Genomic DNA, 20,193 nt, shown 5'->3' with positions numbered 1-20,193 from the left:
TAGGATGGTAAGAAAGGCGTTCCTAGGGTAATGAGAACGCGAATGACCAAGGAAGGCCACCTTAGCTCTTGGGCTTAGGGAAGTCTTCTCTAAGGAGGGGACTTTGAGCTGGGACTTGAAGGATGAGGAGCCACTCATGGGGGGAAAAAAAGAAGAAAAGGGGACAAATGTGACAGGCTGACTTTCCTGGAGGCCAGTGTGGGAGGGGAGAATGGAAATGGTAAGACATGATGTTCGAGAGGAAACAAGTTCTGATGACACAGGGCATGAAGAACTGGGGATTTATTCCAACTGCAGTGCATGGTGCAGATATCACTCTCCATACTGATGTGAAATACCCGCTTCAGACTGTCATGTAATATGGAGAGCTTTCAGAAGGGGCCACCGTGATCTGATTTATATTTACGTGTCCCCTGGATTTCAGTGTGGGATTCTATTATGAGTCAAGTTTTTCAAGGGCTTCCATTTGTAATAAGACCAACACAGTTATGAAGACACAAAACTCTAACCTCGGAAAGAGAAAACAGTAAATGTGTGGGCTCCTTTGAAAACGCATCTGCAGTTTTCTGATTCTGAGTTTGTTCTGGATTTTCATTCCAGAGTCTCCAGTTTGGAGGTTCCCAAGATTACACTAATTATGCCTGAAATCATTCTCACGAATATTTCTAATCTCTAGGATCAAGTTAGAGAACGGGATCAGATAAGAATACTGTATTCTGATGAAAATTCAGCATTGCTTTTAGCAGTAGAAATCTTTCAGGATAGAATATAGTTTCTGAAGAGTCTCTCTGTTTAAACTGGAAACAATTTATTCATGATGATCCTACTGTCCCATGTATACTTCTCCACACCATATTCTTTCTCCTTTGCTTATGCATAAAATCTATTTCCACAATTAAAAATATACACTGTGAAAAGCCTTTTGCTTATTTCTCCTAGTAACCTTGGTTCCAACTGCAGATTAAGTCACAGTCACCGTTAAAAACAAAATAGGCGCAAGACAAATATTTTTAGACTGGGTTTGGTTGTCTAATTTACTCTTAGTAAAAGCTAGTAAGATTTTAGTAAAGTTAATTGCATTTAATAACACCCCATCTCTCTCTCTCTCTCTCTCTCTCTCTCTCTCTCTCACACACACACACACACACACACACACACACTGTGGAGTTTACCCTAAAGGAATTTACCTGAAAACCAACCAATAAGATCAAAGTGTGGGGGGGATTAACTGGCAGGTTAAAAACTGACCATCCCTAGAAGGAACCAGACCAAGCTAAAAACAGTCCTGGTAAAATGTTACAGTCTTGACTCTTGAAGATTCATGGGCTGTGGTGGACATCTCTTATGTTTGCCTGTCTCGTATCTAGACCTCATTCTTCCAGAGGATTCCTTTGAGGAATGTTCTCCAGCCCACACCCTACAGTAAGGTGCGCATCCGCCTCATCCCTCACTTCCAGGGCTGGGCCTGGGTAAATAGCCTGGCCAATCAGAACATTACTCATCCTAGCTATGGGGGGATTGGTTCAGAGATAGGCACATGACCTAAAATGGGCCAATCAGAGCCAACCAATATCTGTGTCTGGGTTGGGGGGGACTTGCTATCGCCTCTGTACCCCCTGGTCCTGGGGGCCACCTTGCCACCTTGCAGAGTTGGGCCCAGAAAGAGACCATTGCAAAAGGGTGCAGAGAAGCGGGATGGAGAAAGAACCCTCGAGGTTCTTCAAGACTCATCACCCTAAGACCCTAAATCTGTTTCTGGTCCCTAAAGTGACATAGGTCGGTAGATTGCATCTTGGGGGTTAGACCTGTTTAAACTGGGTCTCTGTCACTGGCAAACCAAAAAGCCTAACACGAAGGATCGAGATGCATCTGGCAGTGGTCCCTTCCCCCGTCCCTTTAGAGGCTGACCTAACAGAGGGATACTGTTCGCTATCATCGAGGCCGTGAAGAGAGGTGGGGGTGGGGCAGGGTGGGGGAACCACCGGTTAGGAGAACTGCTGAGAAATGGGCTACGTTACATAGATGAGGTTCTCGCTGAAACGCTTGCGAAGATTGTCCAGAAAAGCAGATTCACTGGTGTAGGCGTCCAACAGCACAAAATCCTGCACCCCGACCTTGTCCCTGGCGGTTAGCGCGCCTTCCATGTGCAGACGAATGTGCTTCCTCCTCACTTCTTCTTTCTGTAGCAAACAGAACATTCCTCAGTGGCTCACTTACTCTGTAGTTCCTATTGCTCATCTAATATGGGCATAGCAAGATACCCAGCCCTGGGGACGGAAGAACATGGAGATGAGATTTGCTCTCTGTTAAGAGTTTATCATTTGGGGGCGCCTGGGTGGCTCAGTGGGTTAAGCTGCTGCCTTCGGCTCAGGTCATGATCTCAGGGTTCCTGGGATCGAGTCCCGCATCGGGCTCTCTGCTCAGTAGGGCGCCTGCTTCCTCCTCTCTCTCTGCCTGCCTCTCTGCCTACTTGTGATCTCTCTCTGTCAAATAAATAAATAAAATCTTAAAAAAAAAAAAAAAGAGTTTATCATTGGTTAGAGATACAAGGGGATGGTAGTAAAAGCATTAACAGTAACATCAATAGCTCCTTGTTAGATACTATGCTATGTATCTGACTTCTATTATCTCCTTTAATCCTCATTCTAACCTTATGAAGTTATGTGCTATTACCATGCCCATTTAACAGATGCGGAAACTGAGCCCAGAGACATTAAAAAACATGCATATGTCCTGCCAAAAGGCAGAGTCAGGATACAAACCTAGACAGCTTGGCCCCAGAGCCTGCTTTCCTCACCATCACCTTCTCAAATGGATATTAGTTGCCCAAATTTTCTGTGTAATTCTGACATGAATGATGAGTTTGGCTGTAATGGGAATTTCTTGTTACTGGGGAGTACTCAAGGAAGGACAAAACTGGAGGGTCCTCTCCCCCAAGGCTGGGCTTCAGACCTCCCTGGGAAAGGAGTGGTTGCAGGCCCACTGGATGATGGAGACTCTCACTGCGTTACTAGGGGGCAGAGCTGGTCCTCTGTCACCAGGAGTCAGAACCACCCTCCTAGGAGGGCATAGGGGTACAAAGGGAATCAGATCAGCACTGGGCAGGAGACCTGGTGCTTGATTGAGTCAGGAGGGCTGTGGAAAACAGCTCCCCTGGTGTCCGGCAAGCTGAGGCTGGAAACTGAGGGTGTACCTAGAGAGTGGGGGCCACGGGGGTGGGGGGTGGGGGGCGTGAGGTCTGTGTTGGGATGAATGCGCAAGGCAGTCAGTCACCTGGCCCAGCTGCAAGGGCACTGAAGAACTGTGCCCTGGACACACAGTCAACGCATGCCCCCCACCCACATAGTGCTGCACCGGTGGCTGTGCAGGGGAAAGGAACAAGCAAAACATAGAAAAGGAAGTCAGGAAGACAAACCTCTGGCTACCGCAGTGTTCCTCCAGTGCCCTCTAGTGACCAAGATTAATATGCTCCCTTCTAGGAGAAATGCTTAAGGAGGCCAGTTTGTTATCACAAAGCAAGGACTGAATGATGTATCTGGATCTGAGAGACAGGAAGGAACTTGACACCTGCTATCTTTGGGTACGCAGAGCATCTAGAATAGCTGAAGCAGCTTTAAAAAAGGAAAACAAAGCCGGAGGACTCGCACATCCTCCCTTGAAGTAATCAAGACCATGTGTCGATTGGCTTTTTTTTTTTTTTTAAGATTTTATTTATTTGACATACAGATCACAAGTAGGCAGAGAGGCCGGCAGAGAGAGAGAGAGAGAGAGAGAGAGAGAGAGAGAGAGGCAGAAGCAGACTCCCTGATGAGCAGAGAGCCCGATGCAGGGCTCAATTTCAGGACCCCGGGATCATGACCTGAGTTGAAGGCAGAGGCTTAACCCACTGAGCCTCCCAGGCCCCCCTTGACTGACTTTCAACAAAGGTACCAAAACAATTCTTTACAGGAAAGGAAAATCTTTTCGATAGCACAGGAATGACTAGATATCGTAATGAAACACATTTCATTTCAATCCTTACCTCATAATATATTTTTATTACACAATAGATTAAAAAATAAAGTACTTTAATAACATCGCTTTAAAAATGTATGTTCATGATTTAATAAATTTATATATTATGTAAACTTATATACATAAAACTATAGAATTTTAAAATATATCTGTATGCTGTATAAACTTAAATATGTAAAACTATATGTAGTACTCTATATATCTATATAATGTATATATTTATATATGTAAAACTACATAGAACTTTTATATATCTATATACTGTATAAACTGACACATGAAACTAGAGAAAACTTACTGTATATAAATTTTATATATAAGAAATTCCTATTTCATAATAAATGAAGATAACAATTGATAAAAACATGTATATGTTACACATGTTATTTTATAACATTTTACTTGTATATATATACAAAACTTGATGAATCTTAGACCTGAATGTAAATGCATCATCTATGAAGCTCCAGGGAGAAAACAGAGGGATAGAATATCTCAGCAACCAGAGGAAGGTAAAGTTTTCTTATGACACAGGAAGAAATAACTATAAAAGAAAATGAAATTTGACTTTATCAAATATAAAACTTCTTCCAGAAGACACCATTAAGAGAACAAATAGGCAAGCCACGGACTGGCAGGAAACATTCACAAGATATATCCCTGCAAAGGGTTTGATTCCAGAATAAAAGACTCCTATGGCTTAGTAACAAAAAAATCAAACCCAGTAAAGACCGGGTAGAGGACTTGAATGGACACTTCACCATGGAAGATAGACAAATGGTAACTAAGTTGGAAAATGCTCAATGTCATTAGTCATCAGGCAAATGAGAGTTAGAGCCACAGTGAGAGAACCCCAGCGAAGTTCGAATGAAAAAGACTGACAACAGCAACCATGAGCGAGGATGTGGAACAGATGGAGGGCTCCAATGTTGCTGGTGGGAATACAAAATGATAGAATCACTTCGGGGAAAGGTCTGGCAGTTTCTAATAAAGTTAACTGTGCCCCCATCCTTTGATTCAGCAGCTCCCTTCCTGACTATTTACATAAGGGAAATGTAAACATATGGTCACAAAGAGACTCGAACATAAAGGTTTACAGCCACTTGATTCATAATGGCCCCCAAACTGGAAACAATCCAGATTTCCATCAGCTGGAGGAGAATGGATGCGGAACCTGTACAATAGAATGGGTACAGTGCTAAAAGAGAAATGACTGGGATGCACGACACAGATGACTCTCACGGACGTTATGCTGAGTGAAAGAACTCAGGCACAAAAGAGGGCATGCCCTACAGTTCCATTTATATGAAATTCTAGAAGCAAAACTAATCTGCGATGAAAAATCCAAACAATTGTTGCCTGGTTGGCGAGACTGTCGGACAAAGGACATTTGCGGAGTGATGGAAACATTCTTTGTCTTGATAGGACTGTGAGCTACATGGGTGTGTCTCTTGGTCAAGATATCTTGTTAAGATTTTGTATATTTCCACATATGTAAATGTTATCTTACAAAGGACCACAAAAAATGAGCAAGTGGGAAGGGGATGGAGAGTGGGTGGACATCTAAATGGATACAGAATGGCAGAATGGTAATAATTGTTGAGGCTGGGTGATGGGTGTCAGAGGGATTTACTGTACTATTTTGTTTACTTTGTATGTATTTCAAGTTTTGCATAATAAAAAGTTTAAAAAACCAGAATGGCCACCAGGTGTCTCTCTACACTAGTCAAACGGAGTTAGAACAAGCACCTGCTCTCTAAAGATGGAAACAATGCATGTAGATCAAAAAATATTTTTAGTGATTCTGAATATCCCCATCTTAAAGTGTGTGTGTGTGTGTGTGTGTGTGTGTGTGTGTGTGTGTGTAAGAGCATTGTGATTACCCACAAGGACTCTGGAAGTTGAGCCTACCCAGGGCTTAAATCCCGCCTCTGTTGCTTCCTAGTGGTACAACCTTGGGAAAGTCTACCTCTCCAAGGCCCCATCTCTGTCTCAGGTCTATAAAATGGAAACATAATTGTACCTACTTCACAGGGTTGTTGGTCTGAACAGACCATGGAAAGCACTTGGAACAGCGCCAGACACAATGTCAGCTCTGTGAGCCCTTGCTTCTAGCCTCATTAGTATTGCTAATACGATTATTAGAAACAAGAAAATAAAGTGGAAAAAAAAATGTGCTGGCTAGTAGTTGGCGACCCCCTATTGAATGGGGAGTGGGCTGGAGTCTGAAATCATGTCTGGAGCTGTGCCCACAAACATCACCGCGGTCTGATCTCCGCAGGTGGTGGGTGCAGAAATTAAAAAGCTGTCTTAATCCCACTCTTAGAGGTAGGTGTGTGCTTGCCAGAGTGAGCCCTGTTGTCGGTCCCTAGGGCTTTATGTGACTTGCAGCCCAAAAAGATCTGACAAAACCTCAAAGATGAAGGGACAGGATAGTGATTTTTAACGTGAACAGACCAAAGCACCCTCTATCCACTTTTGGTTCCTTTTATCTAGTTCATTTCCAGATATCTTAAAAGGGTAGTGGGGACCCACTTAGACGAGGGAATGAATAGGCATCTGGGCTATGTAGCCACTCCTCGGCTCCATTAGGTAGGTGACACCAGATATGAATGTATGGCTGGGTTTCCAGGCCTTCCAATTATTCAAGAAAAGTCAGAAGTTGAGACTTTTACATGAAATCCTATTGCACATACTCAGTCCGATGGGACACTAGCCAAAATCCAGCCAGCCACCCTTTGTCCTGGATGGTTTAGATATTTCACTTGCTCATAGGTTGGAGGGTCAAGGAGATGCTCCCACCAGGATCATTATTTTGGAAGCCTCATATACTCAAGGGTGACCTGACCCTATCACCTTCTACATGACCTAGCACTTGACCTAGTGTGTGTACACGTGGGTAGGAGGGGCCACTGAGCATATCAAGTTGGCTAAATGCTGTGACAGAGACCAAACCACCTGCCACACATTCCATGCATTTCCCAACATGTCCCCCTGTACTTAGGGGGACTCACATGACTATTTTTGGCCAACAGGTTGTGAACAGAAGTGACATCTGGGCCAGCTCCTCCGTTGGGTTATCTGGACTCCTTTGAGGCTGTGGTAACTGAGGATTTAGCTTGTTGAATGGACAAGCTCCAAAGTCAATGTAGCCTAGATTCCTGGGTCATCACAGGGAAGAAAGATCTTCTAAAGAATCATCAAAACTCAGAAGCATCTGGGTGATGCAGTTGGTTGAGCATCCGCCTCTTGATTTCAGCTCAGGTCACGATCTCGGGGTCATGAGATCAAGCCCCACATTGGGTTCCATGCTGTGGAACCTGTGGAACCTGCTTGGGATTCTCTCTCTCTCTCTCCCTCTCTACCCCCACCATGCTTGCTCGCTCTCTTTCAAGAAAATAAAATCATCAAAACCCATAGTAGGCTTTATGTAAGCAAGGAATAAATTCCTGTTATGGCAAACTTCTGAGAATTGGCGACTGTTTGTTACTGCAGTGGATGGCTGCTGATCCTGACTCATACACATACAGGAAAGGGTTTTTCCACTAGGAGAACAGCACTTTGACTGTGAGTCATGGCTCTTGCACGTTTAACTCTGCCACCTGTTCTGGCCACTACTCTAAGGTTTGGAATGTGAGAAGGGGGTGGCATTTTTTTAAGGGGGAGGAGTGAAGCCCTAGAGCTATAGCTTTTGACATTTTATGTTTCAGGATGCTTTTTTAAAATAAGGTCATAAGAAACCTCGATATGTAAAATGAAGGAAAGCAAAGCTTTTTCAGTTCAAGGAGAAAGTCTTACCAGGTTACCCATGGGCATGTGCGAGAGTGTGTGGGGAAACCCCCGCCCCCGGCCCTGGGGCAGAGGAGAGCTAGCAAACCCCTCTGTATCTTCCAAATCATGTGCCCTAGACTTCGCTGAGTACTTCTTTCTCATGTATAGTCATACCTGTGTGGCAACAGTATTATTCTTTTACCTCATAATTTTAGTTTTTTCCCATAAATATAGTTATAGCTTTTATTATAAAATATGTTCACATGTTCACACATGCAAGAAATGTAAAGCAAACCCAATATACCCATTATCCAGCTTCAGTAAATACCAACCTATAGTTCTGCTCCACCTCTCCTCCCAACAACAATGAATTGGTTTTAAGAAAGTTACAACCCTCACGTAACCTCATAAATATTTCAGTAGGTATCTCTAAAAGATAAAAAATTTGGGGTGCCTGGGTGGCTTAGTGGGTTAAGCCACTGCCTCCAGCTCAGGTCGTGATCTCAGGGTCCTGGGATTGAGTCCCACATCTGCTTAGCAGGGAGCCTGCTTCCTCCTCTCCCTCTGCCTGCCTCTCTGCCTACTATGATCTCTCTCACTCTGTCAAATAAATAAAATCTTTTTTTTTCCAGATTTTTAAAAATTTATTTACTTGACAGGCAGAGATCACAAGTAGGCAGGGAAGCAGGCAGAGAGAGAGAGGGGGGAGGAAGCAGGCTCTCTGCTGAGCGGAGAGCCCGATGTGGGGCTCGATCCCAAGACTCTGGGATCATGACCTGAGCTGAAGGCAGAGGCTTTAACCCACTGAGCCACCCAGGTGCCCCGATAAAATCTTTTTTTTTTTTAAAGAGATTTATTATTATTATTTTTTAAAGATTTTATTTATTTATTTGTCAGAGAGAGTACACACAAACAGGCAGAGTGGCAGGCAGAGGTAGCGAAAGAAGCAGACTCCCTGCCAAACAAGGAGCCTGATGCGGGACTCAATCCTAGGACCCTGGGATCATGACCCAAGCCAAAGGCAGCAGCTTAACCAACTGAGCCACCCAGGCATCCCAAATAAATAAAATCTAAAAAAAAAAAGAATTCTTTCAAAACATATGTACACAATACTGCTGTCATACATAAAGGACTTCAAATTAATTTTTTTTCAAGATTTATTTAGTTTAGAGAGAACACATGTGTGCATACAGGTGGGAAGAGCAGAGGGAGAGAGAGGCTCTTAAGCGGACTTCCCACTGAGCATGGAGCCTAGCATGGGGCTTGATCCCACAACCCTGAAATCACGACTGAGCCAAAATCAAGAGCTGGTTGTCAACTGACTGTCCCTTCAGCCCTATTCCCTTCTATCTTCTGTAAATAATCATTTAGAAATTATTCAAATGCTAAAACTCTTTCTTAAATATTAGCAACACATGTAGATTTGTTTCCCTCCATTCTTTTGCAAATAGTTGCAAACTCTACTTTCCATTTCCCCAGTTTGTTTTTCACTAGGAAATCTCCTGGTGACCGTTTCAAAGTTGTTTATAATGACACTCCCGCTTTCCTTTTTAGATTTGCAAAGTACTCCATTGCATGTATATACTATTCAGGTAGTCCCACCGAGGAAAAGCTTGACTAACTTTTCTCAGAAACGAAAAGAAAACTATGGCCAAACAAAACAAAACAAAACAAAACAAAACAACAACTCTGTAGGACACAGAAAATCTTAACAATACAACTACCACAAGTATAGCACTGCACCAGAACGTCACAGAGTATTATATTTTGTTTCAAAAGCACATAGAATATTTACAAAAAATGACCACAGCCTGGCCCATAAGGCAAATCTCAAAGGATTTATGTCCTACAAAGCTGAGTCTGAGGAAGCATCTGGGTCAACACTCCAGTAGAACGCTCTGAGATGACAGAAATGTTCTATACACAGCTTCATTGTCCAATACAGAAGCCACATGTGGCCCCTCGGCATTTGAGATATGATGAGTGAGGGGCAACAAAGTGGCTCAGTTGGTTCAGGAGCTGACTTTGGCTCAGGTTGTGATCCCAGGGACCTGGGATGGAGCCCCATGTCATTGGGCTCCCTGCTTAGCAGGGAGTCTGCTTCTCCCTCTCCCTCTGCTCCTCCCCTGTCCAAGCTCTCTCTCTCAAAAAAAGAAATAAAAATCTTTCAAAAAAGAAAAATGGTGATGGGGCCCCTGGGTGGCTCAGTGGGTTAAAGCCTCTGCCTTTGGCTCAGGTCATGATCCCAGGGTCCTGGGATCAAACCCCACGTCAGGTTCTCTGCTCAGCAGGTAGCCTGCTTCCCTTCCTCTCTCTCTGCCTGCCTCTCTGTCTACTTGTGATCTCTGTCTGTCAAATAAATAAATAAAATCTTAAAAAAAAAGAAAAAAGAGAAATGATGACTGAGACTGAGGAATTGAAATTTAATTTCAATTAATTTCAATAGCACATGCCTACAACTTACCTTCCCATTTGAAGGATAACAAAGAATGAGAAACAGTTTGAGCCATGCTGCAGGACACAAACACCTAAACCCAGGCTGGGAAACTCTACAGGACAAACCATCCAGTTTCAACGTGTTTTTCAAGAAAAGCACAAGGGAACTTGTGCATTAAGAGAAATGAAAGAAAGGGGATGAAGGCCGGGCAGAATGGGGGAGAGGGAGCGGGAGGTTCAGTCAGAGGAATCTGGGAGTCTGGGCAACAGTATCGTAGCAGTGTCATATGGTGACAGCTGTGAGCTATACTTGGGGTAAACAGATTGTGGCACAATTGTCCCATCACCTGTTGCACATCTGGAACTGATGTAACATTACATATCGATGACATCTCAATTAAAAAAAAAAATCAAAGAGATGAAAGAGGAAACCCCAAACCACAATGAGATACCACTTCACGCCCACCGGGATGGCTACAATCAAAACGTCAGGCAAGAACAAGGGTTGGCGAACAAGTGGGGAAACTGGAACCCTCACCCACTGTTGGCGGGAAGGTCTAGGGCACAGGCACTGTGCAAAAACAGCCTGGAAGTTCCTCCAAAGGATATGGGGCAACAGAAACTCTCACGCTCCACAGGTAGGAGTGCAAATTGGCACAACTACTTTGGAAAACCATTTAACATAGCCAGGTAAGTTTGAAGACATATCTCCTGTCATCAAGCAACTTCCTTCCCCTTGTTTATGTGTAGTGCGGGATGAGCCCAAGAGGTGCCCAGCAGCATTTGTAACATTCCCATTTAATAGAATACACTATTACAGCTGTTGTCTGGTGGCGTCCTCAGATCTGACAGTCAGATCTGACAGTTAGCGAGTTACAATGTACTAGCCACTGTCTCAAGTGCTTTTCACATATGAATTCCTGTGAAACCTTTCAACAAATTTAGGAGGTAATAGGTACTTGTGCTCTCACTTTACAGGTGGGGAAACTGAGGCAGAGGGCGATCAAATAACTTGCCATGTAACAAACTAGTAGATGTCCACCAAGGTTCAAACCTCAACAGTCAGACTCCAGAATCCATCCTGTTTTTAACACACTGCAGAAGGACCCCAGAGAAGACATTAAGAACTAGAAAGAAATACATGCCAAACCTTGGGCAGGGAGATTCAACAAAGATGTTTCACTCAACTATTATGCTGTACACAGCTGTGAAAGCGAATGAATCACCATGATGCTCGTCAGGGTGGGTTAATCTCAAAACAAGCCTTGCTCAAAGAAAGCAAATCGCAGAAAAATATAGAGACAGTTTGATTCTCTTGTAACCCGTGTCCCAAACAAGCAAAATCAAGCAATATACTGTTTGAGGATACGGACCTAGGTGGTAAAACTACCAAGAAAACCAAAGACTGTGCTTCATGTATCACACTGGGTAGAGACATCCAGGTGTTTAGTATTATTAAGTTATGCATATATTGTATTTACTCTTCTCCATGAATACTTTCTAATGGAACTATAAAACTAGACCAATCTCATTTAGGTATATCCATACGAAGTCCTCAATAAGTGATCAGCAAACCAAACCTAATAAAATAATAAAGGAATAGGAGTAGGAATAACCGACTAAATGACTCAGTGGGTTAAGCATCCGCTTCTTGGGTTTGGTTCAGGTCATGATCTCAACGCCATGAGACTGAGCCCATGAATCAGGCTCTGCACTCGATACAGAGTCTGCTCGGAATTCTCACCCTCTTCCTTCCCATCTGCCCATCTCTCTCGAATAAATAAAATATTTTTAAAAAAGTGACACCCTTTAAAAAATAATAAAGAAATAGTAAAACGTGACCAAGTCAGATTTATTCTGGAAATTCAGTATTAGATAATTTATTAATAAAATCAGTTGTCATAAGAATTCAACATTGGAAAATATATTAGTGAAAAATAAGTACTAGACTAATAAATAATAGATTATAGAGAAATTAGATCTAAAAATAGACACATAATAGATTTGCTATATCAGTAGGTCAAGAGTGAAAGATTACACCTATCCATTGATTTTAAAAGGCACTGGATAAAATTCAGCTTTCATTCTTGATAATTGCATTTATCAAAAGCAATCGATACTTGATACACATATTTTTAAGCTAGCAGCATACTCAATGGTAAATATAGAAGCATACCTATTAAAATAAGGAAAAAGACACAGATGTCTTCTATCATCCTTTTTAAGATTGTTCTGGAAGTACTAGCCAGTGCAATTAGAAATAGAAATATTGGAGAAAAAGAAATTAAAGTATTTGCAGGTTGTGTGAGTGCTTATATGGAAAACCCAAGAATATCGACCAAAAATTATACATAATATATAAATCCAAGCCACATACAAAGCTAATCATCAGAAATCAACAGCTTCAGCACAACCAGATACTTACTAGTTAGAAGATGTAATGGACAAAAGAATGCTACTTAAAATATCACAAGAGAGAGGAAACCTACATGTCAGGTTTATATAAAAATAATTTTGACACCTTCCAGAGGATGACAAAAGATTTAAACAAATGGAAAACCACACCATGTTATGTAAAAAGATTCAACATCACAAAGATCTCAGTTCCACCAAGTTCATCTATAAAATAAATAAATCCCACTGAAATTATTGCCAGGGGGGCTTGGCTGGCTCAGTTGGGAGAGCATGTAGCTCTTGATCTTGGGGTCCTCAGTTCAAGCCCCATGTTGGGCATAGAGATTACTTAAAACTGACTGCCATGATTCTTGGGGTACTAAAATTAAGTCTAAAGTTCATCTTGAAAAAGTAAGTAAGACTACCCAGAAAATTTCTGAAATACACAAAAAGATTAATGGGAAAATACCAGCATATTAAAACATAAAGTCACACTAATCTAATAGTGTATGACTGCACATGAATAGATAATCAATTCAGTGTAACTGAATAGAAAAGCTAGAGCCTATCCCAAACTTAAGGGTGGGTTTATTAAAAGCTTCAAGTAGCATTTCAAATCTGTGGGGAGAAAATCGATTATTCAACAAATGGCATTATCCAATTGTGAAAACTCAGAGAGCTGCTTGTCTAAGAAGGATGAATTTTACTGTATGTAAATTATACCTTTATTTATTTTTTTAAAAGATTTTATTTATTTATTTGACAGAGAGATCACAAGTAGGCAGAAAAGCAGGCAGAGAGAGAGGGGAAAGCAGCCTCCCTGCTGAGCAAAAGAGCCTGATGTGGGGTTTGATCCCAGGACCCTGAGATCATGACCTGAGCTGAAGGCAGAGGCTTTAACCCACTGAGCCACCCAGGCACCCCTAAATTACACCTTATTAACCTAACTTCCAAAATTAGTGTTAGGACACTGGATAGTGTTATTTAAAAAAAAAAAAAAAAAGTTGGATATCTACCTCATACTTTATGCCAAAAATAAATTCCAGATGAATCAAAGATTCAAACATTTAAAAAGAAAACTAAAAAAGAAAAATACTTGAAAAAATACAGGTAAAGCAAGAAATGTTCTTCTGATTATAGTTTTAGAAACCTTAGGAAGCCCCATAGAGAGATAGAGAGAAAAAGATCGGTCAGTTCAACTACATAGAAAAATCTCTGCCTAGAAAAAATGTTGTAAGCCCAAAGGACAAAAAAGAATTTCAGAAAAAAACCTGCAACTTGCATTCTAGACAAATGACTAGATTCTTTAATATATAAAGAGTGTCTATAAATCAGTAAGTCTAACACCTCCTAAAAACACACATTTACACATCAAAAATAGACAAAGGATAAACAATTTACATCAAAGAAAATGAAGATTTGTCTTTCAAACACTGGGGGGGGGGCCCTGAACTTCAAAGGAAAATTCTATTAAGGTGCATTGAGATATCATTATTCATTTTCGGCAATCTGATAGGTAGAAGTTTGAGAACATGCTCTTGGTGAGAGTCTAGCAAAGAAATATTGGCATCAGGGTAGTTCAGCCAGTTAAGCATCTGTCTTCAGCTCAGGTCATGATCCTAGGGTCCTGGAATTGAGTCCTGCCTCGGGCTCCATGCTCATAGGGGAGTCTGCTTCTCCCACTCCCTCTGCTGCTCTCCTGGCTTGTGCTCTCTCTTGCTCATGCTCTCCCTCAAATAAATAAATTAAAAAAAAAAAAGTGTTGGCATCTATTACACAGGAGAGGATCTCCATATCGTAGAGCCTCTATGAAATGTAATTAGAAAATACGTTTTAAATTTTTTTCTCTGAGGCAGTAATTTCATTCTAGATGTTTACCCTATAAATAAGTTCTCTAGCCTTATTAGACAAAATCTAAATTTCCACTAATAAGGAATAAGTACATTAAATTATGATATAGCCAATACAATGGAATACTATAGAGGTACAGAATCTCCTGAAAAGAATGCCACAATTTTTAAGAAATACATATGCCCTTATAAATTCATGATATCTCCCTGAAAGATGTTCAAGAGATTAGCAACAGGGACTCAGTCTGGGGAAAAAGGCTTAAGTTACATTGTATACCTGTCTGTGCCTCTTGGATTTTATATGTTGTATCTGTATCTATTCAAAAACAAAATTATAAATAAGTAAGTGTCCCTAATATTCAAGATCTCTGCATTCCATTTTTATAGGAATTTCTACAACTTGCAGTTAATTACATGATTTCTTGATCTTAGGCTGACCCTTTCTAGAAGTCTCTCAAGAGTAAACCTTGTTCATTGTGGTATCCTCAGTTTCTAGATCAGTTCTTGCCACGTAAAAGGCACTCAGGAAATGTGTTGCGTGAATTAGAATTTTATGCCAACCCTGTACCTTGCGTTGATTCGAAACAACCTAGAGGATGGCTGGGTGGCTCAGCTGGTTAAGGTCTGCTTTGGGTTCAGGTCATGATCCCAGGGTCCTGGGATGGAGCCCTAATCACATCAATGCTCAGTGGGGAGTCTGCTTCTCCCTCTTCCTCTTCCGTTACCCTGCTTGTGGTCTCTCACACTTTCTCTCAAATAAATAAATAAAATCTTTAAAAAAAAAAAAAAAAACAATCTAAGAATTCAAAGAGACCGCATTGCAGTGAAAGCCATTGGTCTGGGAGATATCATAGTTTTTTAAAAAAAAGGTAAACAACATTGGCTTACCCAAATTTATTCCTCCTGCCAATAAAATATAATATGGATGTGGTACATCCCTTTCTATTTACTGACCATGTGCTATGCACAGTGCACAGTAACTGGGCTTTTTACAAATACCCATCTCTTGAAATACCCACGACAACTCATCCCATAGAAGGTATTTTCCTCCCTTGGTAAAAGTCGAAACAGAAATGACAGGTTGCAGAAAGGACTCAGGCTTTGGACCAGTCTAGAGGCTAGCCCCACTGCTGCATGACTTTGACAATGACATTGCCCCCTTTGAAACTCAGCATGGTAGGGCTGACAAGAATTGCCTCCCCACGTGCAGTCTCTTCCAGGGGAATCTGCTCCCTTCCCACTCCAGCTGAAGAGGTGAATTGAACTGGTCACAGGTGGGCCAGGGCATGGCTCTTCCCTGGGAAGGTGAATGGACCTAAACAAGGAGACAGAATCCAGCCCGGAGCATCTAAGAGGCTCCATTCTTTTCACCACGGAGGTGTTGAAATTGCAAGGTTATGAATACAGTGATGCTGGCCATGCTAGCCCACACAGATGCAAAGACATGGATTGACAGTCCTAGAAAGGGACAGACACTAATTGTTCCGTAACATACCAGTTCCCTTAGATCTGGTCATACCTTTCACCACGAGGACAGGGAAACTTTCATAAATTAATATATCTGTACAATTTTTTAAAAGATACTTGAGAAAGAGAAAGTGTGTGCCCATGTGCCAGTGGAGGGAGGGGCAGAGGGACAGAGAATCTCAAGCAGACGAGCCTGATATGGGGCTCGATCTCATGACCCTGAGGTCATGACTTGAGCCGAAATCAGGAGTTGAATGCTAAACTGATTGTACAAATACAGAGCACCTGCGTCACTCAATTTTTTAAATGTCTGTCCCCCCAAATAAAGAAGACATCCTCATCTTTTTAAAACCTCAGTCCCTCTCCCCAAGGTTTACTGGTGTCCTTCTTGAACACTGGCACATCTGTAACATGTTTCTGTTTATGCAGACAGAACCACATACTACATGGAATTTTGCCTCGTGCTTTTTCCTCACTTAATACATCTAGAAAGCTTTGAATATCCACAGGAATGACCTTATTTTTTCAGTGGCTGCACACTCATTGTTTGCTATCATCAATTATCCACCAACATTCACGGAGCTCATTTTTTTTATGTGTCAGGTCCTGTTCTAGAGGCTTCACTTAGGATGCATCAATGAACAGGCCAGAAAAATAGCCTTGTCCTTGAGGAACGGACATTCCTACAGATGGACGTTAGGTTATTTTTAGTTTTTGCTGTCACGGACCATTTGTCATGGGCATCTTGCCAGTTGCAACTTGGCCCTTTTTTTTTTTTTTTTTTTTTGCGCAAGAGGACCAGTAGGAAGTTTTTACAGTGGAGGACCTGCTAGATTAAAAGACGATTTGCAGAGCCAGCTTAGCAAACATGCATCAGAAAGATCTCCCCAACTACCCCTTCAACAAAATGGGTATGAAAATGCAGTTTTCCCCCTCACGTCTGGGGTAATGGGGAGGCCCATGGAGGCAGTTCATTCCTCTCCTATCATGGCTGATGGGTCGCAAACGCTCCCCATGTGTTGGCCCTAGGCCCACAGCCTCAATCATTCGATGGTCTCATCTCCTTTAGTCCTCATAAAGCTCACTCCTAGGAGATAAACGCTGGCACCTCGATACATCAATTTTTCTAAAGGGAAAACTTATGCTAAACTATCCAGGACCCGGGGAGGGGGGAGGGCGGTAATTGAGGGAGGTAGGATTTATACCAAGCACTTGACTCTGGACGCCTGCATCCAGCTCTAAGCTCACCATCTCCAGGGAGGCTCCAGATGCCCCAGGGGAGGAAGAGATGGAAGAAAAGTACTCAGCAGAACATCCCCAAACCATCTTTCTAGACAGAAGCTTGGTCTACTTTGGTTTTGCCTAGATACCATCATCTGTCTGAGGAACATTTTCAGTTTGGCAACAAAATTAGAATAAGGAAATGTGCTCCATGTTGAGCTGTATTATTGCTTCTACCAGTTTAGTTCCTGGAACACTGGCTGAAGATTGCCTTTTGGTCCTCAACATGGTATCGAATTCATACAGAGGAAAACTACAAAAGCACTATGTTATTACTATAAAATGGCAAAGGAAACCATAATACACAATACTAGCAAGGCTGGGATGAAATTGAACCAAATGCATGACACACAGTGTTGTAAATTTTCACTAGCCCTTAGAAGGCAACATTGTCCTATGTTAAAATAATGCTTACAAAGAGGACAACAGAATACAAGTGTTCTCGCACACTATGATTACAAAATCTGTATGCTTATGGGTGCTTATGGACATGGATGGGACTGGGACAGGGATGAGACACAGTCATGGGGGGAGGGTGGCATGTGCAGATAATGGATTCCCATTTCTAATGTCTATCTACTTTCCCCACTGACTGGCCACACACCGAGCCTGAGAAAACTCTTGTTTCTTTTTCCCTACTGTGATGCTAGACAACTGTATTTGCCCTCACAGCACCTGTACCTCCTCCTTTGACTTCCCCCAGGGGTACATCCTCTTCCCAACTGGAAGGTCTCAGGTGGGACAGTCCAATAAGATGCTCCCATCTCTAGCCAGGAGGAGGTAGAAGACACAGCTCAGACCTCCCGACTGCACTCTCCAGGCAATTAGATCTTGATCCCAAGCACGTAAAGAAGAAAAATGGCCATTGCTGACATCTTGGTTTGGAGGTAACTTCAGTGTCTTCCACTAGGGAATGGGCAAGCATGGGAGAGGCACCCTGCGGAAGAGTGTTGCAGCATCGTGGAAAGGTATTAAATGCTTATGAAGGAAAAAAAATTGTACCGTTTAACTCATGGGCGGCTAACTCACATGCGAAACAAAATCGTATGTGGGCGTCCTGGCTGGCTCAGTCAGTTAAGTGTACTGACTCTTGGTTTTGGCTCAGGTCGTGATCTCAGGGTCCTGGGACGAGTCCCATGTTGGGCTCCACACTCAGCAAGGAGTCTGCTTGTGGATTCTCTCTCTCCCTCTGCCCCCTTCCCACTGACACATTCTCCAACAAATAACTTAATCTTTTTTTTTTTAAAAAAAAAGCAAAGCTGCATACTGCACATGAATTTAGCCATATTTAAAGATGCAAACCAAGTGCACTTGGGGCTGGGGAGGCTGTAAACAGTGGAACAAATCAGCAAAGAGGCTTTACAAAGACCACAGTGACTGTGTGATGTGTGCTGGGGACACACCACCTTCACTGTTTGCATCTCAGATCAAGAAAAAAAGTACTTCCTTTTTGGAATAAGTGAGAACGGTTTCTGTTGCTTGTAACCAACAAAAACCAAACACAACATAGTGGATAGAGGTTTTGGGGTTTTTTGGTTTTTTTGTTTTTTAATAATAAAATTTAAACTCAGAAGGAAAAAAGAGGAAGTTTTGACTCAAACTAGAGTTCAAACTGTAAAACCATACATTGAATACAGGGTTCAGTAAGCGCCAATGGGGCCAGGCCCTCCCTGAGTGAAATAACCAAGGACCCACGGCTTACCCTGATATTCCCCAATAATTATTTGGTGACTTGCAGTATTGGGGTAGAAGCTCACATTCTTGTGGACAGAATTACAAAGCCTTTAGTAGCTGACCAATAGATGCCATTGGAAATCTGCTTTCTCTTTCCAAACTCAAACAGATGAAACAAAACAAAAAACAAAAAAACACGATTATTAATGAATCCTGTACACTTCCATTTGAATTTCTGTGTGCGCACATGCACTGAGGTGGGATTAACAACAGGGTGTACTTTTATCTTGTCCTAAGTGATCGAATCTAAGCAGTGATGCATTGGGGTTGCTAGTTTTTTTCCATAATACACATTAAGACATATCTGCTCATTTCCATGCCAGCAATGCCCATCTAGAGGCTTCCACTTTGTGAAATTAGTCTGATTTTTCTCAGAGTCTGTAAACGTTGTTTGCAAATGTCAGTAAATGATTCAAAAACTGATCATGGAAATCCCAATAGTGGTTATCTTTAAGTGGGTATGAAGGAAACGGCATGAAAGAGGCACATGAAGGGTTTCTGGAGTACTAGAATGTTCCAGGTCAGCGGGTACTTTCTAATAATGACACGACACATTTATTTTATGCACTTTTCCGTAGGTGGATTATATCCCACAATAAGAAGCCTTTTAAAAACATCACAGGTCCTAATTCTGTTGCATCTCCTCCCAAGGAAAAGAATATGGCACAGCAGTCCCTGTGAAGAATTCCGTGCTTTCATTTTTCACTTGTTCTCTATAAAATTGTAGGTGGGGAAGCCAAACTGCTGAGAGGTCTTGTGTTGTGTGGAAATCCAGTTAAGCTTATAGAGATGGCAGATATACAGGATAAGTCAAAAGAGAACAAATCAGTAGATGGGAATTACGTGTTGGAAAGGTGACTAGATCGGTTCTCTGTGGTCCTTTCCAGAAGTGTTGCTTTTTGTTTCTATTTCTTCTCCAACCCTGTGCTAGTCCCATGTCTGGAGCTTAAAAGTCAGCAAGGATTTGGGGCAGACTCTTGCAGTCAAGACCTCCTTCTGTTGACATCTGTAATTCACAGAAGCCCAACGCTTATTGGTTTCTTTCTTCCGAGGATATTCCATTACCGTCGTGCTCGTGGAGAGAAGCTCGATGGTGGATGTTTTCGGCTCCACTCCACATATCCTCCACGAGGGCCAAGGAGGCTTTTTCTGGGGGACAAGCATAGTTACCCTCTCCCCTATAAAGAAAGATAACCAAAAGTTGGACTACACCTTTCACAGAAGCTGAGTCTGTCAGCATCAGCAA

General features: G+C 42.1%; 1 protein-coding gene across 1 annotated transcript in view; it reads right to left on the bottom strand.

Annotated features, from left to right (window-relative positions):
• The window catches only part of MYO1H (myosin IH), a 50,822-nt gene extending 41,566 nt beyond the window's left edge, over window positions 1-9,256 (bottom strand). The window contains exons 1-2 of the mRNA XM_059409960.1: window positions 9,245-9,256; window positions 2,019-2,180 (exon numbers count right to left, since the gene is read on the bottom strand). Of these exons, the coding sequence (XP_059265943.1) occupies window positions 2,019-2,180; window positions 9,245-9,256 (174 nt within the window). The remainder of the gene's footprint in view (window positions 1-2,018; window positions 2,181-9,244) is intronic.
• Between the last annotated feature and the right edge of the window lie 10,937 nt (window positions 9,257-20,193).

Source organism: Mustela nigripes, chromosome 8 (assembly GCF_022355385.1).
Source record: "Mustela nigripes isolate SB6536 chromosome 8, MUSNIG.SB6536, whole genome shotgun sequence".
NCBI classification, from domain to species: domain Eukaryota; kingdom Metazoa; phylum Chordata; class Mammalia; order Carnivora; family Mustelidae; genus Mustela; species Mustela nigripes.
The sequence above is the reverse complement of the archived record's forward strand: the minus strand, read 5'-3'. Positions and strand labels throughout refer to the sequence as shown.